General features: G+C 41.2%; 1 protein-coding gene across 3 annotated transcripts in view; it reads left to right on the top strand.

Moving 5' to 3' along the window:
- ULK4 (unc-51 like kinase 4) overlaps positions 1 to 27,851 on the top strand; it is a 649,532-nt gene that overhangs the window by 230,518 nt on the left and 391,163 nt on the right. For all 3 annotated transcript variants that reach the window (XM_066584674.1, XM_066584676.1, XM_066584675.1), the window contains exons 21-25: positions 2,985 to 3,167; positions 11,418 to 11,545; positions 19,043 to 19,176; positions 21,543 to 21,664; positions 27,599 to 27,655. In XM_066584674.1, the coding sequence (XP_066440771.1) occupies positions 2,985 to 3,167; positions 11,418 to 11,545; positions 19,043 to 19,176; positions 21,543 to 21,664; positions 27,599 to 27,655 (624 nt within the window). The remainder of the gene's footprint in view (positions 1 to 2,984; positions 3,168 to 11,417; positions 11,546 to 19,042; positions 19,177 to 21,542; positions 21,665 to 27,598; positions 27,656 to 27,851) is intronic.

Raw genomic sequence — 27,851 nt, 5'->3', positions numbered from 1 at the left:
GCTCTCTGGATAAATCTACGGACCACATTCTGGATGCTGCAGAACTTTATTCAACACGGGAATCAAACTGTTGTCTCATGTAGATCATGCAGCTGGCTTGTCGCGGGTGGTTTATGTGTGCTTATTTCGGTTTCCAATACTCCTTTCTTTAGTCGCACTACTTAGTGTCAGCCTATGGTCTGCTGCAGCTGGATGGTTTTGATCACATAATGGTTGCGTTCCCTAAACAGAACTTCTGCAGAGCGTGTTCTGCCATAGACGTCTCGCTTTCTATTGCCTCTCTGTGCTGCTGCTCTATCCCTCCTCCTTTTTTTTATCTCCTCAGTCACATGGTCTTTGGCCATAGTGCGCAAATCCAGCAGCATCAGAGCCCTTAAAGAGAGCAGAATAACAATAATCTAAAACAGCTACTTATAAGCATTATGAACAAATGGAACCTTAACTTAATGCAGTTAACAGTGTGGTCCGCACCCGACCTCAGGCTTGCAGCTCCTCTTCCCCCAGCTGTGAACGGTGCTCACCCAGGGATCCATTAATGAGGCCAGGGCATGTGTCCGAGTGTTTGGTGCTAACAAGGCTTGTCTATACCCAGGACTGCGAATATAAGAAGGTAGCACTCTTTACATCTAGAGGAAAGAAGGTTTCCACACCAACGTAGAAGTGGGTTCTTGACTGTAAAATCAGTGAGACTCAGGAGCTCTCTGCCTGAGGACGTGGCAATGGCAAATTCAGTAAGAGAGTTCAGGAGTGACCTGGACGTCTTTCTTGAGTGTTACAATATTACACATTATAGTCACTAATTACTTCATAAGGTTTGGTCATCCAGGGATTATTCTGATTGCCAGATTGGAGTCAGAGAAAAAAATTGGTCCTTTAAATGATAAAAATTGGCTTGTACCTAATTGGTTTTTTTTTTGCCTTTCTCTGGATCAACATTGGTGGGTAATAGGCTGAACTGGATGGAGATATGTCTTTTTGGCCTAACATACTATGAATGTTACTACATATGTGATCTTTTTGGTTCGAGAAATTTTTATTGAATTTTCCAACAAACAAAATAATATAACATCCATAAAAAAAATTAAAGATTGGGGTAAAAAGGGAATAGGACTTGGTAGTTGTGGGCATTACTTATCATTATCATTTTACCAGTAATCAAAAGGTATGACGAGACAAGACAAACTTTCCAAGAGGCATCACATTTGGCAGATAAACAAACAAATGCCACCAGACATAGACACAGACCAGGGAGGACCACACCAGGAAAGAACACAAGGGGGCAGACTGAGAGAGGAGGTGGCAAAGGCCCAAGTCCGAGCCTGCTCTTCTTCCACACTCCCCCCCCCCCCCCCCCCCCCCCACACACACACATCTCCTTCTCTCCAACTCAAAGGGAGCCCAACTCCAATATGTGATCTTTTGATGCTCATTTTCACATGTAATATTTGTGGCCTGTGAAACCAATGAAATGAATTGCAGTTCCACAGTACTCTGGAGAAAGCCATCAATTCACATTGTCTCAAACCTTATGAAAATAATTATGGCACTCGGGCTTAACTGCAGTTAAAATCAAATGTATGTCTTCATTAGATTAAAAAGATTGGCAGGCATGATAACCCCAGGCTTTGACGTGTTTCAAATGGGCCTCCTGTATGACACATGTCAGGAGCTGAAGTTCTCAAGCCTGCCAATAGTTTTAATATTGATTTTAATATTAATAATGATGAAATAATATTGATTTTAGCTGCAGTCCAGCCTGAGTGCCGGAATCTATTGTAGTGACTCTATAGAATAATAGAGAATGTAAGGCTGAAAAAGACACTTGTCCATCCAGTTAAGCCTGTTATCCTACAATGTTGAAGGCGAAAACCCAATGAGGTAGAACTCAATTTTCCTCATTTTAGGGGAAAAAAATATTTCCTGACTCCAAGTCTGGCAATCAGAATAATCCCCGGATCACCGACCCTTCTGGAGTAATCAGGGATAGGTAACATGTAATATTGTATCGCGCAAGAAAGGCGTCCAGACCCCTCTTGTACTCCTTTAGGGAGTTCCTCATCATTACGTCTTCAGACAGAGAGTTCCATAGTCTCACTGCTCTTACAGTAAAAAACCTCCATGTATGTAAACCTTCTTAGAAGGGGGTTCTTTACTGTAAGAGCAGTGAAACTATAGAACACTCTGCCTGAGGATGTGGTGATGGTGAACTCACTAAGAGTGCAATAGTGACCTTTTCCATAGGTAGTAAATACCTACATCCCCGCCACCCCACTTTTTCTTACCCCCTGTGTCACAATAGTTTTGAGTTTTAAAAAAATGTGAAATTCTATTGTGAACCCCAGCAAACGGTTCTATACCGTGAAATTACTGCATGGCATTGTAACGAGGGCTGCATCTACTGTACGTCTGCGATGGGTCCTCGTGGAATTGCTTCATATGGATTACACGCAGAGTCTGACAGTAACGGACATTGTACAGTCCTGGCGGGAGTTGTTTGCTGTAAAATCACATTTTACGTTTTATCTGTGTTTTAAACGAGGGCGGAAAGATCTTATGGCAGTGACCTGGTTCTGTCTGCTTATATATTGTGTACCGGTGACTAACTGTAAACTGCACCTCATATCAGCAAGTTGTTCAGTCACGTTAGTGTCTCATTATTTGTAGCGTTTCCATATTTATTCTGCATTTCTTTCGTGAAGTATGTTATGTAAATGGGGCAAATGTAGTATTTTTCTTACTTTTTTTTCACCTAATTAATTGAATGACAATTCATACGTGTTCTTTTATTTCTGTGATTCTTGGTCATAAAACAAAATAATAGCTATTGGGAATGATTAACCACGTTTTGTAAAACGATGAAATATGCTTTGGTGAGACTTGGCTTTATTAATGAGAAGATGAGAGAACAGCCTTGAAGCGTGACATAAGTGATGGGAGACAGTTTGAGAGAAGAGGATAACCGAACAATTTATGGTCTGTTTTAGGCTTTATGCAGGATCACTCATCACGCTCCCTCAGCCTTCCAGAGTGTCATTGAGAAAGTGGGACTTGTGTCAGTGATAAGCACATTAGTGACAGGAATAGCCAAAGTGCAGCAGTACATGCTGACCATGTTTGCTACAATGTTGTCAGCTGGAATTCATCTCCAAAGACTCACACAAGAAAAGGTAAGAAACACTTTATAATGTCTGCTGACAGTTTCTCCAAATGTAACTTGGCACAGGACATTGTGTGAATGTTCAAGTAGTCGCTGCAGTAAATGGCGCCGCTCCTTTAGAGAGATACAATCTGTGACATGCATTTTAAGGCATTTTGCGAGGGGGAAATGAAACATGAGTTTAAATTTACATATACAGACATCAAAAGGACCTCTTTCACTCTCCTTGAAACATTTTCTTCTTTTCCACTAAAAGAACAGTCTATAACAAATGTGATTCTAGGGTCAGGATGAGGGGTAGGTGGGATCGACCATCTCCAACAGTGCCACCTTGTGGTGAATTGCAGAAACAATAGAAAAAATGCAACAAAAGCAAGATGTGCAGGGATCCCAGGCACAAATATGTAGAAGGACCTGAAGACTGAGGGAGGAGCTGCCGGGCTCTACAGAGCAGGAGGGGGGCTGATCTGTATTTATTTAGGAGTCTGTTCTGGTTCTGTACTTAAGGGCCTTGTGTGGCGCAGAGTGTTAAGACAGCAGTATGCAGTCCTAAGCTCTCACTCACGACCTGAAGGTTGCACATGCAATCCCTGCATGGTTCAGGTAGCCGGCTCAAGGTTGACTCAGCCTTCCATCCTTCTGAGGTCGGTAAAAGGAGTACCCAGCTTGCTAAATTACCTGAAAGCGATTAGGAATAAGTTGGCTCTCTACAAATAACAAGTCCCTTCCCCCTCTCTGTTCTATATTTAGGGGGACTGCGGGTCTGGATTTCTTTAGAGGTCTCGTTGAGGGTTTAATCTAGGACCTGTATTCTGGGATTTGGGTTTAATCTAGGACCTGTATTCTGGGATTTGGGTTTAATCTAGGACCTGTATTCTGGGATTTGGTCAAAGGTCTGCATTAATTCTAGGGTCTAGTTTGGGGTCTATATTTTTGTAGTCTGGCCTTAGTTTATTTAGTGCTCAGAGGTTTGTGATTATTTTTGGGGTGTGAAGTCAGCACTTATTGTGGGGTCTAGTATCTAGGTTTATTTGGGTTATAAGCCGGGGTCTATTAATTTTCGGGTGTGATCAGAGAATCATTTGCATTATTTGTGATTCAAGCACATTAGATTAGTGTAGTTTTGGGATGTTGCTTGTGTAAATGAGAGAACCTATGCTGTGGAAAGATCTGATGAGCTGTTGTGGACCACACAAGATTGCATACAGCTTCTTTTATGTTGTGGACTATTTTTTTTTGCATTTGGAGTAATCATTGTGAAACATATAATCACTCCAGAGACTCTGAATGAATCTAAGCAATTTTGTCTTTTCTTAAAGTATAACTGACTAAGCATTTTTACAATATGGTTGATCAGTCTATTCTGTACATTTTCAGTAGACAACGTCGTATTCATTTATGCAGCTAACAACATATCTGGATATGGGGAGTAAATGCAGAGATCAGTTCTTCATTATGCCTGCACTGCCATCTGTACTTCAGCAGTTTACATGAAATAATTTATGAACAGTGGCTGAAGTATTGGATCCATATATCCACATATTTCCCCCATTGCATGACTTTTGTCTGCCTACTGCTTGGCAGCGGGTACTGTGTAAAGAGAAGCTGTCCTGTGCTGCATATGGCTTCTCCTCTTCACACCGCACTTTCTCCCCTCCAGGACCCCATGCACAGATTAATTTTTAGAATAAGCTGTCATTTGTGTGTACATGAGTAGTAACACTATATCTGGCCATTATGTGAGTGTATATGGCATTTTCACCACTTTTCCACCTCTGCAGGCTGCATCTCTAATTTGCAGTCTTCTCTAAGCTGCTGGGTGGAGACTGCTGCTATGATGTCTAACTATAAACTGCACATGGATTAAACAATAGATTATGCTCGCTCTAGAGCACACTGACAAAAAACAGCATCATCTAGGACATCATACAGCAGTACTGAGCAGTGTAGATGTGATTCTAGTAATTGTAACAATAAATCACTTAGTATTAGTAGCTGTAGCACATATGTGTGTAAATTTCACTCCTTTCTCCTCCCATAACCTGGCCATAGACTTGCATGGACACATTAGTCATCACCCACTCCCACTTCTTATCTGCTTTGACACATATCATTAGTGCTAAAGCTTCTGAGCTTTTGGAGATTTGTATGATACAATTCTGTCAAAACACATATTTTCTGGTCTTGTAGCAATAATCTTGTTAAACCAAACTATAGGCATCTTCTACCTAGCCTGAAATGCCTTCTTATTGGGGAACATATATTGCTTGCAACATTACAGTGAATGTAGATACAGTAAGACACCGTGTGCCCTCATCAACTGCTTCAGTATTCACACTAGAATTACCCTGTCACAAATATAGCAGTTAATTTTCATTTGCTTGTCACAACCACAGATGTAAACGATCCATCATGTTTTCCGACCTGCGAATGATTTCACTAGATCATGATGTATTTTACCGCAACTTTGTATGCAATAGTGTCACTCAGAGCAAACAGGCAGGCAGTGTCACATCAGCACCATTACCTCTGTGCCCCGAATATCCAGTTGTCATCGCCAGATGTTTGTTTTGTCATTGTGCTTTATTGTAAAAAAAATAAAGAAAATAGCAACTTAAAAAAGTCCCATATATGAATCCTATAATAGACAACGTCCCGCCGTGCGGATCACAACATATTTTATGTCTTTCTGTCTCGGCTTCAGTTTGTCGTCAGTCAGTGTGTTTTATTATGCATGCAGTATAGTACACAAGATATCCGATTTTTGACAGTATGTAGTTAATCCAACGATGTCTCTCAAATAAAGGCAATGACCAAGAGTGCCACGATATGAGTGTGTTTATTACGCTCCACTATGTATCATTTAAAGTGATTTGGTTTTCAGTTTTTCTCTTTTTTTAGTCAGTTATCACCTCTCTTGTAAGTAAAGCAATAATCTGGATTAAACTGTTTGGTCACCAACTTGTCACTACAATGTGCACCTTGGCCATAACTCTTCAATTCACAAGGGCTATAATGCATCGGGCTATTAGATTGCTTAGGAAAAACTAATAGAAAAGAAGACCATAAATTGTATTTGTATTGTTTCCAGAAAATAGATTAGAGTGGTTTTCTTGAACTTGCTGAAAATTGTACCTTCCGGTCACGCCAGACATCAAATATACTGCTTGGATAAAAAGCAACGCCGGACATAATGGCTTAGCTTTTAAAGCCTTTATGACACACTAGACTTTTAACCAATACATTTGTCAGAAGGGTCATTAGAATTTATAGCAAATATTCACAGTGGTCACCGCTCTATGGAAAATGTTTGTTTTTTGTAGTACTTCTAAACTGACGGTCTAGACAATAATGTACGTTGGCCTTGATGACCTATCACTAAGGGCTCCTTCCCACGGGCGGATTTCTATTGAACCTAATAGCTCAATGCTCACGGTGCGGAATTCCACCGCTGAATTCCGCACCGTGAAATCTCCCGTCCTCACCTGCGGCATGCTCTATTTGCCGCGGGTGTACGCGCGGACGACTTCCATTGCAGTCAATGGAGGCCGTCCGTCACACTATCCTCCGCTGTAGCACAGCGGAAGATAGCGTGAAACCGCTTCCCCACCTACCGCCGGCTCGTCACGCCGAAGCGTCATGCGGGACATAGGATGCCCGATCTGCAGGTGTAAGTATTGGGGTCTCTGGGGGGCGCCGTGACGGGCTCCGCCGCGGAGCCCGTCACGGCCATGTGAAGCCGCCCTAATAAATGCTTATCTTCAACTTTTTTTTGTTTGCCTAAAACATGTTTAGTCCTTAGTTTAATTTAATGGAGGATCACAGAAGGCAGAAAAAAATCCTAATTACCTCCAAAATTTCTTCACAGAATAGGATTAAATCATAACCTTTATTGACTTTGAATAAGCCCAGAGCAATTTGGCAATTAGTGTCATATATAGATACAAAATTGACGAGAGAGGAGCCCAATTAAGTACTTGGCGCTCCAATATCTCCTAATAACAGGTATCCATACCACCAAAAATGATGCTACACATAGGAGAGGCTTCTTCAGCGATAGAAATGGTGTCACCACAAGGGTACCACCCCAAACGAAAATCAATTAAGCCGAAAAGGTAGGATAAAATCTATTATGACTATAGAGATGTCAGATTTTATATCTCCCAAAAGCCATTCTACTAGATTTCTCTAGCTTCTTGGTGGACATCTATGGTAGGTAATCTAGCTGCTAGCCAGACTATTAGCATAACCCACCTCACAAAGTACCACCTTATATCTACGGACCCTCTCTCATCTTCTGCAAAACCAAAAGTAAATGCCAGCTCAGTGGATGCTGCCTAGGCTTGACACTCACAGATCAGTCCCAACATTATGTCAAAGACTCTACTTATGGGGGGGGGGGGGGGGTGACCTGATTACTAGCCAGACTTAATACTGACTTAGCATAGCCCAACTATAGAATATCTAGTGTCTATGGATTTACTCTGAATGATCAGTGGAAAACCAAACTGAGTGCCGGTCAAAGATGGATACTGACTGTGTAACACTCACAAATGTGTTCCAATGTGTTATATGAGATTCAGAATACCATCATGTATCCACGGACTTGATCTGAAACCTCAGGGGTAAGCCAAAGTGAGTGCCAGCCAATGGCTGACTGTGTAACACCCACAAATGGATTCCAGTGCATTAAATAAGACATGACACGTTTCTAAGATGCGGATTAATAATCTTTTATCAGATGTCTAAAGCTAGGTAGAGGAGATAGTGCTATTTGGTCTATTAGCTGATATACTAAAGCTCAGTAAGTCATTCTTCATGCCCTGACGTCTGGCTGAATAGACTGCAGTTTAGTAGATCATTATTACTGCCCTGATGTACTAAACCCTTATACGTCATTCTTCATGCCCTGATATCTGGCCGAGTGAACCAAAGCTTAGTAGATCATTCTGACTGCCCTGAAAACTAGCAGCATAGAGAGTCAAAGTCTCCTGTCTATTGGTAGCAAGTAATTCTGATAATCCGTTTAATTTTGCAGTTTAAATCTAGAACATAAGTACTTAAAAAGGGAAATTTGTAAAAATATTGCTTCACTTTACTTCTATTCATCCAGAATTCTCATTAGTATTATAGTTCAGAGCTGCATTCACAATTCTGCATTATTCTGTTAGAGGCTAAAGGTTGCTCACTGAAATTATGCATGGAGATTGCATTCTGGGAAATTACCTTTTAGACCCAGATCTAATGTAGGAAAACCATTCAAATGCATTAGAGGTCACGTAAAAGGATTTTCCAGTTGTAAACTGCTGATGACCTATCCACAGAATAGGCCATCAATAGTAAATTAGTGGGGATCTGTGCCCGTGATTGCCACCAATCAGATGTTCACCAGGACAGTGCTCTTGTGCATGGAGTTGATTTCTACCGGAAGCAGACAGCTCATTTCTTATTGCAGTGGCTAAGCTTGGTATTGCAGGCAAAGTTTCCATCGAAGTGAGTGGGAACTTTTCCTGTAATGCCAAACCTGGCCACTGCAGTTGGAATGGAATGGTCTGCTTCCTGCAGATATCAGCTCAGAGCACAAAGCACACTAGCCTGTGAACAGCTGAGCAGTGGGCATCACAAGTGGCAAATCATCACCGATCTACTATTGATTGTATAATCTGAGGATAGGCTATCAATAGTCTACAACTGGACAATCCCTTTAAGTGACCTCTAATGCATTTGTTTAACAAAATATTTATTGCTTTTATGATGTTACAAATATATCAATCAAGAATTACAACATTAGGGCTCCGTCACACGGGCATCGATGCGCCCGTGTTACTGCACGATAAGGCGGCCGCACCAGCTGCGGACATCACTCTGCATGACCGGCTCCATTGCATGTTCTATCTGCCGGCCGGTGCGGAGAGTCATCCATACCAGCAGTGCAGCGGTCTTATCCTGCTGGAACGTGGGCGCATTGGCACCTGTGTGGCTGAGCCCTCACAGTCATGTGTAAAGTCCAGTGGCTAGTAGATGGAACAGATAAATCAGGAGTTACAAGGCCAGATGTAATTTCTAATAAGCATACAAAGTAAAATAAAAGTAAAGTGCCAATTTTCACTTCTTCAATTACTGCAACTCCTAATCAGATAAATCAGTATAAACATTAGAGAACCATAAATGAGAGTAACGAGTGGGGGAAGACAAGAGGAACACATAAGAAAAAAAGTAAGAGAAGAGAGGGATGAGGCTGTAATATGACTTAATATGTGGGTGAACCTGAAAAGGAAAAATAAAAATGAACTTATCCTATTAACCTGGCTGGAACCATGCTCATCATAAATCTGTTGGGGGAGTGGATGAAATGCTTGAAGGTAATCTAGACTGCCCCGGAAGGGTCAAAGCTCTGCCTGTTGGGTTCCGTAGGCGCATAGTCTGCGAATAATGGTACGAGAGCAACCAAGTTTTTTCTTCTAATGCATTTGAATGGTTTTCTTACATTAGATCTGGGTCTAAAAATGTCATTTCCCAGAATGCAACCACTATGCATAAATTCAGGGAGTAACCATCAGCCTTGAAGGAAAAGGCAGAATTGTGAATGCAGCTCTGAACTATAATAAAATGAGAATTTGAGAAGTTGAGTGAAGCAATATTTTTACTAATTTACCTTTTAAAGTAAATTCTCTATGTAAACTGTAAAATTAAATTCAGGCAAACTAAAAAGTAGAAGGTAAGCAATTTATTAGTGACATATAATCAAGGCAAATGTACAACATTCCTGTCTGAATTGTAAGAGCACCTCATTAGGAAAACTGCCCCTCATCAAGGACAACGTTCAGTTTCCTTGTGTATTACACATACTGGGAAACGCTTCTGAGAAGAACACCCCCCTAGAACAACACTTTTTATACAATTTTGGGTGGTCTTCTTAGAGAGGTCTCACTGCGTTTATAAAATATCTTACCCAAACAGGAAATTCCCAACTTGTAGAGAAAACGTGGTGGTTAATAAAGCAGTATTTCACATTCTCTGCAATGTGCAAGGGGTGAAGGATGGCAACTATAATGTAAGCTAGAAAGGCTTGCAGACAGAGCGGCTGACACTAGGCTGCAACTCCACTCCGTCTGACGAATGGCATACCATGAAAACAACGTCCTCTTTGTGAATTAGAAAGGTGACATTTGCAGCACAAATGGCTGAGCTTTCAAGGCACAACAACGTTACTTTTACGTGATCTAAGAGCACTCTGAAGCTTTTTTTATTTTTATTTTTTTCCATCGGGGTTTTTCTTAAATCTTTTATTTAGACAGTGGGCTACAATTTGTGACTTTTCTCTTCTAAAAAGTACAGAAAAAAGCAGGAGGGGCTATCCAGGCAGAGATTGGGCAGAAGTGTTCCAACAGATAAGAGAAAATGGTGCAAATTTTGACTCAAATTGAATTGAATTTTCTGTCTTCATGACAGTCGAAGATGTGCAAAGTTTTTAAGTGGTGTATGCCTCTTAAAAAAATTGATGTGATTTACTTTAAAGTCCTTAGGTTTAACCCTTTTGGATTCAGGGTTTCCGCTTTCTGCCATTATGCAATAGCACCGTCTGCTGGCTAGAGCCAGTACTGCAGTATGTGACATGCCGGAGAGGCCCCCGACAACAGAGCGGCCAGTAATATATAGTAAGAATACCCTGCCGGACGTCTTCTGACATCGGAGCTGTACAGCCTTCAATCAGAATGTCTTTAGACGTCAGACAGTGGATTGGAAAAGGGTTAAACAAGAAATAAGAAAACAATAAAGTTGCTCCAATGTATAAACTGTAAAATGGTGTATAAATGTGAACATACCTTTAAAAAGGGTTATATGTTTCTATTTTAAGCCCTCCATAATTAAAAATCTAAAAAAGTATAAACTTACTGATCTATCTAGTACTAGATCTTGTCTGTCCCCCTAAGTGTTGGGAGCGCCTATGAATAAGCGCCTCCGGCCCTTTATCTCTGTGAACGTTCCCATCCGGCATTGCAGGCATCTAATGTTTAATGCAATGCAACAGCCAAAAAATTAAAACACTGAAAACTATGATGTTCTCCTTTTATTCTTTTTATTTTCTTTACAATATTGTTTTAACCCAATGATTATTTACATTGTGTTCCCTCTTTGGGTATCACCCACTCTATTGTCTGTGCTGTTCCATCTTTAACTTTTCACTTTGGTAATATTTCTTTCATTTTGTGATTTACAGCATGATTTTAAACTCCTCTATTTTTTTCTTCTTCTTAAGGACTTTGTAACTAAGATAGTTCGTCTTCTAGAAAGCCCTTCAACAGCAATAAGAGCAAAAGCTTTCCTGGTGATTTTGCAAGTTTTAATTAACAACAAAGAGATGTTACTTCTCTGCTGCCAAAGCAGGTAAATCGAATTTGTTTTACATTTTTATTTTGTTTTGTGCTGTACCAATGTTAGTGGTGATAATAATGTAAGATTAGATGGGGAGCGGAAATGGCCGGTATATCATACTAGCATTCGGCTTTTTAAAATCATACTCATTCTTCTAATGTGAAATTGTTTTTTTCCTTGTACATTTTGCATTTTTTGTTACAGTGATGCAATTTTATGCAAGCTATTAATAAATCTACTGTATCAATTATAATTGGGTCATTCATGTTGGGTGATGGTAAATCTTTTTTTAAGTTTTCCATTATTCCAAAACAACGAGTTAAATAACTGTTGAGTAATGCAAAGAAATTGACAACCTGCAACCCAAACAGTGGTACAAAATTCCCCAACTGGATTAAAACAAAGTGCTAAACCCTGACGCACATGCAATAAACCCCTGGAGGTGGGCCTTTCAGGTACTACCTATGGTATTGCAAGTGTGAACTGCAATTATGCTTGGTCCCGAATTTCCAACCCCTGTGAAGACGGAGGAAGGCCCTCATTAAAGATCAATCTCTGACCTACCCCTCCCCTAAGCTCTGCCCATAGTTACCCCCACACACCCCATGTACCTTCTCTATTCTTCTATTCTCTTGATAGAGAAAAATAACCCCCTATATTAAACCGCTGTCTGTGACGTAACAGTAGAACAGCGTAAGAGGGAAAAACAAACTGTAAAAAAAGGAAGAGATAGGAAAGGGAAAAAAAAGGAAAACAAAAGCTATAAAGGGGAGTAGTGGAAGGGAGGAAGAGTACATCATCATGCATAGTCTTGCATTTGTCGCCATAGTATTTGGCAAGACCTTGGCCTACCACAGCATCGCTTTCTGAACTGTACAAAGAGCCATATTTTGCTCTCCTGTGCTCTTATGAGTTGTATACGGTATGGAATTCCAAAGCATCCCTGAAATCGATCCAATAAAACTATGTTTTTCAAAATTTGTGTGCACCTTTTACTGAAGCTGCCAAATCCTCCATTTCCATGATCTCTCTAACCATTCTAAACCACATTCTAATGGAGGGAGACACATTCTGCCACCATAGCCTAGAAATACATGCTCTTACTGTGTTTACCAGATGGTGCCTCACCGACGTTTTGTATGTAGACACTGGTATGTCGTTGAAATGCAACAGGAACAGCGCGGGTGATTTGGGTAGAATGAAGCTTGTGAATGTGGAGGTGATACGCCACACTTTGGACCAGAAACTGGCCAATGTTGGGTATTCCCAAAATATGTGTAGCATTGTACCTTGCTCTCCTTCACATTTCCAACACTCAGGGGAAACGGAACGTCACATGCAAGCGAGAGGGCACCCTATCCAGCGTGTAAGGATCTTGAAAGCTGATTCCTGAACTTTGCTAGAAATAGAAGATTTATGTGTGAATGTATAAATCCTATGTCTCTGCTCTTCTGTGAGTGCAATCAACAGTTCTCTTTCCCAGTTCCGTATGATTGAGGGGGCTAGTGAGTCAGGCTCGGCATTCAATAGATTTTAAATGTGTGAAAGCATATGCCTAGATGGGTCCTTCCCCAGACATAACTGCTCAAACTGGGTCTTTGGGCAGATTAAACCTCAGGGTTGGGGGAGGGATGTAAGGAAGTGTTGAAGAATTTGCCATGTTGAAAGGGGGGCTGGATCCATGGCATTGGCTAGGGATTTGACTGAGAGACAAGTTTCCTCTTGTATAAAATCAATAGCCCTGAATCTATTGTTGCCATCTGTGGAAATCCCCATTCTCTAATCCCGGTGAAAAGGGAGTTTCCCAAGATTGGGAATAATGGAGAGGAAGCCCATGAGAGATCCTTGGCTGAAAGACCCCAAGGGCTGTCTTCATAGTGAGACCGTTTGTGGGGTGATCTTTGACCTCAGGGGGCATGTCACCTTGTAACCAAGATAGTGCTATTAAAGGGGTTGTCCCGCGGCAGCAGGTGGGTCTATACACTTCTGTATGGCCATAATAATGCACTTTGTAATATACATTGTGCATTAATTATGAGCCATACAGAAGTTATAAAAAGTTTTTTACTTACCTGCTCCGTTGCTGGCGTCCTCGTCTCCATGGTGCCGACTAATTTTCGCCCTCCGATGGCTAAATTAGCCGCGCTTGCGCAGTCCGGGTCTTCTGCTTTCTTCTATGGAGCCTTTCGTGCAGGATGCCGGCTCCGTGTAGCTCCGCCCCGTCACGTGCCGATTCCAGCCAATCAGGAGGCTGGAATCGGCAATGGACCGCACAGAAGAGCTGCGGTCCACGGAGACAGAGGATCCCGGCGGCCATCTTCAGCGGTAAGTATTGAAGTCACCGGAGCGCGGGGATTAAGGTAAGCGCTCCGGTAAGCTTTCTTTACCTCCCTGCATCGGGGTTGTCTCGCGCCGACCGGGGGGGGGGTTGAAAAAAAAACAAACCCGTTTCGGCGCGGGACAACCCCTTTAAGGGCACAGATGAGACTCCCCCCACCCACAAAGACCCATTGCTTGGTATCCCCGTGTCTGTGAGATAGTAAATTTATTTACATTGTATGATTGTAAATTTTTTGAATTGTCTTCTTATTTATTCACAGTTTTGGTTATTTTTGTGACATTTTGGTCTTTCATTACAGTGCAATGGCTTTTCAAAAACTTTTGACATCATAGGGACATGTTAAAAGTTTTTATTCTTGTGGGTCAAAGTGATGGGAGCCCCACTAATTGCTAGAATGAAGCAGCTGCAGAGCTCATTTGAGTGTTGTTGCTGTTTGCTAGCTTCAAACAGACTCAATAGAAGGTCCTTGGGCCCCTCTTCAGATACTGAGCATTCACAACGCTCGGATGTGTGATTCAGCTGCTATGATCTAGCATTCCACGGGGTTTCTCAGCACATGGACTCCCATTGATCAAAACTTTCGGCATGTCCCTATTATGTGTCAAAAGTTTTTGAAAATAGAAAACAGGAAGAATACCTCAGCAGCGCCACTGCAAGTCAATGTCAGACCTTTTAGACGAGCCTTATAACAATGACTGGCTTATAACCAAGCTAGAATACCATACACAGACAGCTCTTTCAGAGTGATTGCTCCTCATCAGTGTGCAGTCAGTTTTTGGCTTGACTAGTGAGAGGCCTAAATGTGGGTGGGGAAGGGGTATCCTCTCCCCTTAAGGAGAGCACCTAGAAGGTGAGTGAGGAGACTGCAGAGGTATTGTTCCATCTTCCATATTTGCATATTTCCCAGAGGAGCATAGATGGCCTTATAATTCTCCTCACACACATTCTAGATGCTCGCCTTAAGGAGAAACAATACTCTTACTTGGCAGGATAAATTAAAATATATGATGTATCTTGTCATAACTGATCTTAATGCTTACAGTTCAGTAGGCGATACCAATCATATTCACATGTAGCTGACAAACGCTTCTTAGATATAGTTCCAGACTATAATTTAAAATGCAGAATCCCAGGTCTATAAGACTCAAGCACAAACCTTTGGTTCCCTTTTGTGTTGGCTGACCATTAATTGTTATTTTTATTGGTGTATGCAGTCGGAAAACTTATCTAGGGTAGCATGCAAAGTATGTTACCTTTTTTCTTCCGTCTACAAGCCAGGTAGCTGAGCCGAAGTCGAACATACCCCATTATAGTCAGTGGGCTCCATTCGGTCGCGTCCTAAGACAGTCGTTCAGGTAATGGGATTCCCCTTTCCTGCTCCCCGAATGAAGCAGGAAAGCGAATCTCCGGACGCTGGTGTGAAAGCACCCTTAGTTTATAACTCGTTTCCATGCAGCAAGTTCCAAATGGCAATTCTGTTTTTCAGCATTTACTTCTTGTATCTACTGTAAAAGTTCAAGTTCTGTAGCAAGATAAAAATGGTATGGTGGAAAGACATTTTGAGTGAGCGGTCATAAAGCAGCTGCTTCACACTTAAACCATAACCACTTAGCTTTCCTTTGTAACAAGCCTCGGTGATAAATATACTGTTTCTGAAACTGTCATCTATGTTGTGAGGCTCGGTGATAAAAATGTATTGACATGGTGTGAATGCCCCAGTTTGTGGGTCTTAAGCTCTACAGGTACAGTACGGTAATTTGATTTTAGGTAGATAATTGTATTTCATGTTATAAAGTATAAATTGGCTTATTCACAGTAACCTGATAAAATATTTCTTTGTAAGCCTCTCTTCTCTCTCTACAAAAGAGGGAACACTTCTAACTAATGGAAGTACAATAATCTGACTTGACACGTCAGTATTCTTTTTTTCTTCTTTTTTTCCCCATTTATATTTAAAGCGTACTTGTACCTCTACGGCTCCTATGTTACTAAAAGTAAAAATAAAGCAGCTTTTCATACAGTTTTGATAAAAAATATCCTGCAGTTTTGTGTCTAAGCTCCTACTCCTTGTGTCTGCAAACCAACTCTGTTTAGTCAGAGCCAGGGGCGTAGCTAAAGTCTCATGGGCCCAGGTGCAAAAGTTTATCTTGGGGCCCCCCAACTTCTCTTAACAATGTAACGAAGAGGCGTAACATGAAGCTCCAGGGCCCCAATGCAAAACTTGTAACAGAGTCCCAATCTATAATGCTTTATTCATAGTACTAGGCTCCCTATATGGGGTGGAGAGGCCTTATAGGCCCCCTAAGGCTCCTGAGCCCGGGTGCAACTGCATCCCCTATAGTTTCGCCAGTGGTTGGAGCAAAGGGTCATACTTCCTTACATCTATCTCCTATTTCTTGATATTCTACTGAATGCATTTCTGAATTCTCGTAATTTGGATACAATATGCACCTTCCTCATTGTCTTCAGCAGCAGACATCAAAGGAATGGCAGGAGGCCCCATAGCCTTGAGACTGTCCACTGACATTAGGATTAAGCATTGTTTCATAGTTGCGATTTCTGTAAAGTGATCTCCAGAAAATGGCATTACTGCACCATTACTGCAAGCATATACGCGTTGTACTCTTTGTACCTAAGTATCATCTGTCACTTCATTTTATGTTTACAATAGGTAAACATGAGGAAACGATAATAAGGACGGTTTCACATCTGCGTCGGAACTTCTAGCCGGAGGTTCTGTCACATATCTGGCTGAAAATACCAGAAGAAAAAGCACTTTTTCTTCTGTCCAAAAGCCGGCCAGCTGTGCGGAAAGTGGGCGGACCCCATCATAGTCAATGGGGTCTGCCCGGAGCTGTTCGGTTTCATCCAGAAGCAGTTGTATTTTGCAGTGGCACAATTTTGGGGGTACATATGATGTATTTTAAAAAATGACTCTTTCTGGAGGGGGTACAAACATCAGCAATTCCACGATGGGTTTTATTTAGAGGGGGAATTTTTTTGTGCAGTACAAATGACATGTTAAATATACTCTAACAGTCAGTATTATTACAGAAATGCCAAATTTATATAGTTTGTTTTACTATTTCTGCAATATAAAAACGCCTTTGGCCTCCTGCAGACGGCCGTGTCGGATCCCACTGTGAGAATTCTCGCAGCTAGATGCGAGCCGTGCCCCTGCAGTGACCCGGTGCTCACCTCTCTCCAGCATCTCGCTCTTCGCCGGCTGTCGCAGAGCCGCGCATGCGCAGACCAGACCCGGCGTGTCACCAGTGACATCTCTGTGTGAGCCTCTGCAAGGCTCGCACACAAATAGGACATGCCGCGATTTACCGCACAACGTGGCCAAATCGCGGCTGTCTGCATAGGATTGTATTATCTAATGCAATCATATGGCAGCGGGCATGGCCGGAAATTCTGCAGGAAATCCCATTGCGGAATTTCTGCCCGTGTGCCTTTGGCCTTGAAATGTTTTCAAAAGCCATAACATTTCTAATTTTTTGTCAACACCACACTGTTTTTCACGGCTAAAATAATGGGCAGCTCAACAGAGCCCATTAACCTCACTGTAGATGAGTGGGGTCCATCAAACTCACTGGTGGTCATGGCACGATGGATTCGGCACTGTGTTGTGGCTTCTGTAATAACTAAAAGCCATAATACAGAGCCTGCCCTTTGTTTACCTTTATGATATTATTTCATGGAAGAATTGTTTAAAGTCTTACCAGCGCTGGATTGGAGCCCAGGTGTAGTTGCAATGGAATGTGACAGAAGCGTGGTCAAATGGAAGCCAGAGGTCAGCAGCAGTAGGTATCGATATGCAGTACAATGGGATGAGATGGAAGCATAGTCAAATGGAAGCTAGAAGTCAGCAGCAGTAGGTATCAGTACAACTGCTGCTGAGTAGGAGAAAGAGGGCCCTGATCAAGGTGGTAGAGCACAAGAATCACGCACTGATGGAGCGGCAGGGCTAGGCTTATATAGGAAGTGCAATCAGGAACAGGGGTGGGGTCAGGACCAGGAGGCAGGAACTAGGTAACTGGGAAATACAGAACAAGGCTAGGTTTCAGCAAGGGAACTGTCCAAGTCCTGGATAGCCTAGCGGAGAGAGCTTCCATGGGTTCGAACCCTGACAGCTTGACTCTGGTTGTACATTCAAAATAGCTATCAGATTTTTTATGTGTAACCAATACTTACTGTGGACTCCTAGCCTTATAGCAGTGGCCTCCAAGCCCCGGCTCTCCAGTTGTTGTGAGACGACTTCCAGCGTGTCCGGAGCCACTTGCGTTTCTATGCAGAAATGCTCTGGCGTGTTACGGTGCTGAATCTGAGTTAGGTACTGCCACATAAGCGCTATTACTACTGTTTATGGGTACTTATGGCAATATGATTTTCCCTAAAGATTGAAGATTAGTGGCCATTCATGTGCACCCAAACTAAAATGTACCACATTAGAATACTGGATTCCATGTTACCATACTGTACCGTATCATTTTCACAGTTTTGCTCCTTTCATCCCCTTCATGACATTTCATTATCACTTTTTGAATTGTGAACAAAAATATCTTGATTTATACCATTTTTTTCTTGCTAAGGAAATGGGATTGTTCTGAATGAAGCATTTAATTAGCTTGGCTTAAATGAAATATCCTTTTTTCTTCCTTTTATAACTTTTGATTCAAAGTAAAGAGAAAGAAAACCCAAGTGCCTATCTTGTAGAAATATATCATGTTTAGCTAAAATTGCTTTGAAGTTAATGAGGACTAGCAACATTTTTAGAAGGCATTGCTCAACCAATATCTAATGGGGTTGTTTATCAAGTAAATGGGTTTAGACCTGTGAGATTTCATACGTCCTAGAGCTGAGCCTTCTTTGTACTGTGATGTAGTGTTTTCTATTTGATATAGCTATGTTTTAAATCATACAAGAAGTAATGGTAATGAATGTATATAGTCAATAAACATGAAAGGGTGTCATACTTAATTCCATACAATTTAGAGCACTCTGTTGTACCGCAGAGCGTTTAATGCAATGATAAATCATTCTCCTCCAGCTCAATATGTCATTCCCCTTCAACTTTCTTCAGCTTGACTTTGGTGACATTGGAAAAATGATATATTATTTTATATTGTCAGAAAGGCTAATCTTTTGCATTGACTTGTTTTCAGACTTGTGATGTACATTGAAAGAGACAGCAGAAAAACCACACCAGGAAAAGAGCAGCAAAGCGTCAACGAATACCTGTCAGTTAGTCTGGACCTCCTCATCCATCACATCATACACGAGCTGCCAGGAATTCTGGGTAATTTGATAGGAACTGAAAAGATTGCATTGTATTTCTCATAGTCATTTTGATATGATGAATAATTTCATTTATTATATAATATCATAATGTAGAATTGCTGTTTTTGCTTTTTCGGAGGGTATGTTTTTGAGACGTATGTGGTGGATTTTTTTCAAATGTCACAAATCCAAAACTCGGAGTTGTCAAAGCACATTAATAAGCTATATATCGGGTCATGTTGAGAATAGGGTCCCCATCATCGGTCTAAGTATATTTTTGCTCTATGATTCAAAAGTTTAATACACAATTTTAAGGGGTTTTCTAGCTCTAAAATATTGATGATAAATCATGAGTACTTTATCAGCCAGGATCTGCATCTTAGGACCCCTGTGGATCAGCAGTTCAGCAGAGCAACATGGAGCTCCTGTGTGCTTGGAAACTTGCTGCTCTGTTAATTCTGCAGAGATGCAGAATGCACTGAAGGCACAGTTCAAACAGCTTCATGCGTTTCTGTCCCAACGACTGATAAGTGAGGGTCCAAAGCGGCTGACCACCACTGATCAACCTTTGCACTTTTTTTTAATCAATATGTTTTTGCGAATTAAGACTTTTTGCAATTGGTTTTCATTTAAAAAATCTGCTTGTTTGGTTTCTGTGCTTCTATTGTTTTCCAATTCACTGCAGAATGGAGGACTGACATATTAGCAAAATCCATCAGTGAGTAAAAGGACAGCTGCTACAAAGCCCTCTCCTAGCCTTCTTCTCAGCTGTGAACCTGCATACTGTGAGGGAGGCACATTACACTATGAGGGATTTGTGAGACACAACCACTCAGGGGCGTTTTGCACTGACAGGAAGAAGAAAGCACGTTGTCATTAGTAAGTTCATGGAAAGTGCAGTATATGGAAACCAGGGTGTCCTTGTTTATTACATTCACTCCAAATTATAAGTAGTAAAAAGAGGATACAAATCTGATATTTCTGGAGGGTGAAAACGTATTACAGAGGGCTGTATGACGATGTGGTGAGATCATCTCACACGCACCAATGCCCTAGTCCATCCAGATCATGTGCCCCCACCCACTTACCCATAGTGCAATTAGTCTCTGCTTTTAGTCCAGCTCATCTCCTGCCACCTTTTCATATGATTTAGAGATAACATTGTATTGTAATCAACTATAACTTGCTTATCTGTTACACCACCACCAGTCTGCCTCCCACTGGTAAATAGTAAAAGAGAGACCAAGAGCATTGTGTTGTATTGAGTGGGCATGGCTACACAGCCTCTGACAGAGGAGAGGGAAGGTCAGCTAGAAATATCAATGATGGACTTTAAGCAATGTAAGTATGAGGCTTTCTAAGTGCATGAGAAGGAAGTCTCAATGAAAAAAAAAAAAACAGACAAGTTGATCATTTTTTCTGTAGTGACTTAGTAAGATAGGTGTGTATTGATTTTTCATGCACAAAAGATTGAATATCCTTTAAGTATGCAGACTACATCATTACAAAGTGACTTTAATTCGGATGTAATATATGTACCAAAAAAGTACATCAGATTTTCACACACAAAGTATCAGAAACAAAATACACTATAAACAGGATGTGTATAATGTTGTCAACTGCCTCAGAGAGAAAAGAAAGGTAAATACAGTATATAGACGGCTCATGAGCATTAAACAGGCCAGCTTCGGGTGTAATCTAAGTATCAGCCTTATTCATACCTGTGAAGCGGGAAAAACCCAGGATAAGGGCTAGTCATCAAGGAGTCAGGGTATTAAAAAACAACAAGCGGGGGATACAGTTTTTGGCCTAGAGTTTATCCATCTACTGCAAATTTTAGTAAATATACCTTCCTGACCTGTTCATACAATATCCCAATATTTGGAAGAACACCTTAAAAATGTAAAATGCTGGAAATTAATGTTGGAGACGAGCAGAAGGAATTCTGGGTAACCATTACCCCACATGCCCCCATATGTGCCCCTGCTTACAAACAACATAATTGAAATCTTTTCAGATCCTATAGTCATGACACCAAATTACCTGCATGTTTCAAAAAAAGGTTTCACTGTATATGCTAGGAAGTAAACTGTAACAACTTTGGGGGGTAACATGAACTCCTTCTGCCAAACTGTATTGACCACTTTGAATCCTTTTCACGGTTTTTATTAACATGTCCTAGGCAATTAACCTGGCATTAAACCATTAATGAGATATTAATAAGCATTTCTCTTCCTTTTATTTTTAGTAAACAAGTACATTTTCTGTTCAATGAGCTGAACTTCAAGATCACCTGCTTTATTGGTTCAATAATGATATATGCAACCAGACAGTTAGGCAATACACAGAGCTTAAATGATCAAATCTTCATATCTTTTCTTACAGATGGTATTCTCAGTTGCTTATCAAATGTGTCTGGACGTAAACATCCATCAACTGTTCAGGCTAAACAGCTGAAAATGTGCCTTCCTAATATGGCAGTAATACTTCATCTTGTAACATCCCAGGTTGAGTATTATTTTTTATGCTTTTGAAGGCTGCAATATGTGAATAAATAAAAGCACAAAAATAAAAGATTTTGTACCCCAAAAAGTGTTTCATTACAGGTCAAGAAGACAAGTTAAAAACTCTTAATACCAGATATATAACTAGATGTATGGCGAGCCGAAGGCATCACCAAGGTTGAGGCTTTATATGAAGGACCAATCATGAAATCCTTCATACAACTACATGAGACACACCAATTACCGCACAAAGAATTGTATAGACACTTACAGATACAACACTTTCTCTCATCATCAGCTCCCTAGACTGCAGCCTTGCTCACAAAATATGAAATCTTTTTATATAACCACGGAAATCGGGCTAAAGGTATTTCCAAAGCCTATACAACATTATTATCACAAGCCTCCCCATCTACTCTCCAGTTCCAAATTAATTGGTTAAAAGACCTTCAAGAATCTTTCAGTACAGACCAGTGGGCAGTGGCATTTCAACTCAACCTTAAAACTTCCCACTGTATAAACCATCTTGAAACCAACAGAAAGCTGCTGTACAGATGGTACTTGACTCCCCATCGTTTGCCAAATTTTCACCCCAGCATTCCAATATTTGCTGGAGATGTCAGAAACAAATTGGTTCACCGTTACATATATGGTGATCATGCGAACTTCCTATACCACTATGGGATCAAGTACACTTAGCATTGTGTTCTATTTTGCACTCTAACCTTAATTAGAACCCAGGTGTGGTCCTTTTATCATTGAATTTAGAAAATTGCACACCCTCTGACTTGTCTATTATATCACATGTGCTGACAACGACTAGATCTTCCATAGCTAAAAAATGGAACACCCCTGAGGTCCCAACATTGATGGAGATCTTTCTAGGAGTCCAACATAACTGTGTGATGAACACCTGATGGCAAACAGATTTGGGAAAATTTAAAAACTACTGGGCAAAGTGCCTCAAAAATAAATCCATTGGGTACAAAAGAAAATATATCCTTTGGCATAGTTGTTTTCGGCATAATGTGATTTAGGTATTGGTTATGATACAATAATGCAGCTGGGTTATTATCCAGCTGGACACCCATGACCGAGTAACCCATTGTTAGGGTCCGTATTACATGGTGTTCCTTTTTCGTTTCTCTTTCCTTTTCTCTCCTCTCTTCAATAGTATGGTCACATTAAGCTTTGCCCATGCTAGACCCCGATCTGCACAAAGATGACACTGGTCTACAAAAAAAACAAGAAAAACCTATTTGTCTGTTACAAGAACAAAACACACTGTTTCTGGAAGAATTCTTCCTTGAATCTAGATCTCATTTCAGAGTTTCTGTATCAGCCTCAGTTGTCATGTGATAATGGTTTTTGTAAATGATTGTGTCGGCGTATGTAGCTATTATATGTATCTGGCAAAACGTCACGGTACTGCTACAAGAGTTGTGAACTGTTAGTTCACAAAGCAATCAAAGCTATAAGCAACATAAGACTAAAGAGAAGTGAAGGAACGTACCTAAAAAGATTTCCTTCCTGATTTCCTGCGGTACTTTGCCTTGGGGACGTCTCTCCGTAAGGTCCAGCAGTAGTCGGACAACATTGCGGCATTCCATTTGCTTTGATAACGCTTTTCCATTTGAGAAATGTCCTAGTGGAACCGTTCTCCGTGTTCATCACTGTTGCCAACTGACACAACAGAACATGTTTGAGCATGACTCATGGGCAATGTTGCCAAACCTCCCTTATTTCCTGGTGGTGGCTTTCTAAACTAAGGCCGGCTGCACACGAGCGTGACGGGCTCCGCCGCAGAATATTCCGCGGCGAAGCCCATCACGACGCCCCCCAGAGACCCCATACTTACCAGCGGATCCGGTGTCTTCGCTCCCGCATGATGCTTCCCCGCCCACCTCCGCCGCATCACATGACACGCCCACCGCATCACATGATGCGGCCGGCCGTGTCATGTGACACGCTGGCCGCGTCACATGTCGCAGCGGCGGTAGGCGGGAAAGTGTTTTCACGCTATCTTCCGCGGGAGATAGCGTGAACGGACGCAATGGAAGCCGTCAGCGCGTACACCCACGGCAAATAGAGCATGCCGCGGGTGAGGACGGGAGATTTCACGGTGCGGAATTCCGCGGTGGAATTCCGCACCGTGTGCGCTGAGCTATTAGGTTCAATAGAACCTAATAGCTGCAGGCAACGCAGCGGATTTTCGCCGTGAATTACGTGGCGGAAATCCGTTCGTGGGAAGGAGGCCGAAGGGTTTTGTATTGTACTTCCTAGTACACTTCAATTCTTTTTTCAACAGTTACAACTGCTGAAGTAAATTAAGCCACAGCAGAATATCAAAATGCAGCGTTTTCAAGGATTTCTATAAAAAAAGGTAGAGTGTCACAAGAAAGCTGAGCCCAGTAGGCAAAAACTGATTTTATTTTCAAATTGAGCACACATGACTTAGCTAAGAACACCATTCACATTCTTGTAACAAAAATGCTTAGCCACAGCAAAATAACTAAAATGTTGCATTTTCAAGGATTTCTATAAAAAGGGTAGCGTGTCACAAGAAAACTGAGCCCAATAGGCAAAAACGAATTTCATTTTCGAATTCAGCACCCATCACTTAGCTGAGAACACCATTCACAGTCTTTGTAGCAGAAGTGCCGTTTACCAGTGTAATTGATGGGACCAACACAAACCAATATACGCAAACCGAGTGAAGGTATACTCTCCCACCCATGTTACCCAGTCAACATCATACCCAGTTCCATTATATATTGGAATGTGAACCACATGTTGACTATACTAAAGCTGTGGGCTATAAATTGTGCATTGTACACCCCATACACTGGGTACATTTTGCAATATGTTATTTACAGGTTCTCTTATTTTATGTTAAAAAAAATCCAATAAAATATTTGTTGACAAAAAAATATTGATCCGAGTGTTAAGCCTGTTGAAACCCCTACTGATTCCAAAGCAGAGGTCCATGGAGCAGAACGCACAAGTTTGAAGTCACTTTCCAGTGAAATTGCTAATAGTTATGGAAATCGCTACAGTTGGCCTCTCTTAAAGCACTTCAAAACATGTTAAATCAAAAGCTTATAATATTCAACCTTTCTAGTAACAGTCGTTTAGAAAAAAAACATACTTAATAAAAGAGATTTCAAGCATATCCTGGAACTACTGAAAGAGTAACTTTAATTGTAGGCGGCCTTTTTATTATAAGTTGTCATATATGACTTGTTTCTTGCATTTTTCAGCAGTTTTCCCTCTTCAGGCTCCATCTTAGCAGAGATTAGCTGCTCTGATGTCTGACATACAAATCACACATAGGGGAGCAGGATCTCCTCTTTTCTATCTCTCTATAGCACTCCCTCAGAAGCATCAGCAGCATAGAGGACATTATACTGAGCTATGCAGATCCAGCACTGGATGAAATATAAAACCTATTACAGCCAGCTATGTGCCCCTTCTTCTTTCTCTCTTAACTAGTCCATCTCCACCTTCTATAGACTTCTGTGGGCAGCAGCTGTAACCTGATCCCTCAGTGAGCTGCTGCTAGTCTTTCTTTACCGAAGACAGATTGGTAATAGCGAATTGAGAGTGAGAAATATTTGTTAGAGGAGAGAAGACTGAAAGTGCAGAAGACATTTTTCTGTACTACAATCTAATACAAAGTTTATCTTCGCTTGGACTTTGACAATGTATGGCATGTTTGTTATAATATATGCATAGTGAACCTCTCTAAATGACCACCTCTTTGGAAAAAAAAAACACTTGATGTAGATAAGATTTTTCTGTAAGAGGTTTTGAATCCCCCTTTTGTTCTGTATACTAGCCCTTTTCTCCGAGATCACCTTCTAAGACACCATTTTAAAGAGAGCTTGTTCTTTGGTCAGTTCTTCTGACGTGTCTGTTTAGTAAATACTTGTATTCCTCACAAAATCATAATTATCCCTTATAAAGTAATAATTCTGAACATGTTCTGTTAGAGCTCTGTTCTTCTGTTCCTCTACTATTACAATTAGGAATACATTGACAACTGGGTGTTACTTTTATCATTGCGAAGGGACACACACTAACACAATCAGCAGCGATGGAACAGTGTTGGCATGTGGAGGGACACAAACCCAACCAGTAACTCCGAGGAATCAATGTATTCATAAAATTCTAGGAAGGAACAGGATAACTCAGAGTTTTAAGAAAAAGGTCTCCAGAATTATTTCATGGGTAATACAAGTACAATGCTCCGGCAAATTGCAATTGCCTTAGGATAGAATACCTTCACCATACAATGGTCTTTCCCGGACCATTGTAACTTGAGACCAGAGCCAACTTGCAATCCTACGCACAGTGGCGTCTGGATTGGTGGCAAGTGCACTTTGCTGGAAATTCCATCTTATCAGCATGAGCGTTTTACTGGTAAAGCCCCAGTATTACTGCAGTGCATGCAGTGATTGACGGTTTAATAGCGCCTCTCTGGAGTACAGTGTGGTACTGCATCTTCTGTACTGCTCTTTACTTTTCCAGGGTGAGCTGCACTATTGGACATCAGTTAAGGGCAGCTCTGTATTATTCTTCTGGTACACTGTGTACTGTACAGGACGCTGAAGAAAGTCCAGTCCTCATCATACAAAATAATTTACAGCTTCCAGCAGCTATCTCTCAATTTTATAATGTAAGGGCTTCTTTTATCTTTATTAGTCCAGTTTAACTTTCTTTCATCTTCATTTCATATTACAGTATATACTCAAGTATAAGCCAAGTCACCAAGTTTTACCCCAAAAAACTGTGAAAACTTGTTGACTCAAGTATAAGCCATGGGTGAGATTGAATTCAATGAATGACCCAGTGCTGCTGAGTGCTGTGACCAATCACAGGCAGCGCCCAGCTGTCACTCAATGAATGGCTGAGTGCTCAGCCACTTAGATACAGCCCTTTATATCCCCGCTTGCTGAAAGAACTTCACTGCACTGCTGGAAGACCAAGTGGCTGGACGCACCTGTGCTCCGACAGTGGCAGAGAGGTGAGTATTTTTTTTTTTTTTTTTTACACATTAGGGATGATTTTCAGGGAAGGGCTTATATTTAAAGCCCTTCCCCGAAAATCACTGCACGCAGCCCATTAAAAAAAATGGTGCACAGACCTGCACTCGAGTATACCGTAGGCCAAGGAAGGCTTTTTCAGCATAAAAAATGTGTTGGAAAAGTCAGCTTATACTCGGGTATATTCATTTTTTTGGTTGACATTTTGGAGGCTTTGGAAACTGTTACTAGTTTTCCATGAAATTTCAGTATACAGTAGTTGTCAAGGAACCAATTGAAGCGTTATTCACTTGAAGATCAGTGGAGGTCCCACCGATTCTGAGAATGCAGCACCAGGGTGTCCTGAGTTGTGGACGGTGGAAACCGTGCATGCATAATTCAGCTCAATTTATTTCAACATGATCACCTCAGATAGCCGATCATTTGAACCCAGCTATCTTCGGCGGTTCCATTAACATGAATAGAGCATGCGTGTCCTTTGCTGGCCACACTTTTGAAGAAGCCACATCCTTGGGATTAGAGGGGTACCCACTAGTCTGACTCCCACAATCAGAAATATATCCCCTATCCTGTTGATAACTTGCTGTGGTGGAACAATCCCTCTAATATTGTGTATCGAGGGACCACTTTATGTACTAGAACAGACATATCAATAGAAGTAGCAAGTGCTCTCTAATGCAATTTTTTGTGGTCCTCTGTATACATTTTTGGACCGTTGAAGCAGCATTCCCTGTGAAATAATCTTAAAGTTTGTTGCCATGTCTACTTTTTTGCATAGCATAAAGCGTACTGTATGCCAGTAGGATGCTTTGTTCTGTTCGCCTTTTCCATTGAGTCCATATTCTGTATACTTTTGTTAAACCTATTTCTCAATCATTGTTTTTTCTTCCAGGTGTTTCGTCCTCAGGTGATCACTGATGAGTTTATCTACAACTATGGCGCATTACTAGTAAGTTAATGTCTTAACATATGACTATACAAATGTGAATGCGTTACATTCCTTTTGGGCTCTTAAATGAAGACGTAATTGCAATTAGCATTCCATATACCCTATTATAGTCTTAATTACATCGCCCATGAGAGGGCAGGTTTTATCCGCACTAAACGTGTTATGGAAGTATTCCAGTTTTAATATCTTCTCTTCA

Source organism: Eleutherodactylus coqui, chromosome 12 (assembly GCF_035609145.1).
Source record: "Eleutherodactylus coqui strain aEleCoq1 chromosome 12, aEleCoq1.hap1, whole genome shotgun sequence".
Classification (NCBI taxonomy): Eukaryota; Metazoa; Chordata; class Amphibia; order Anura; family Eleutherodactylidae; genus Eleutherodactylus; species Eleutherodactylus coqui.
The sequence above is the reverse complement of the archived record's forward strand: the minus strand, read 5'-3'. Positions and strand labels throughout refer to the sequence as shown.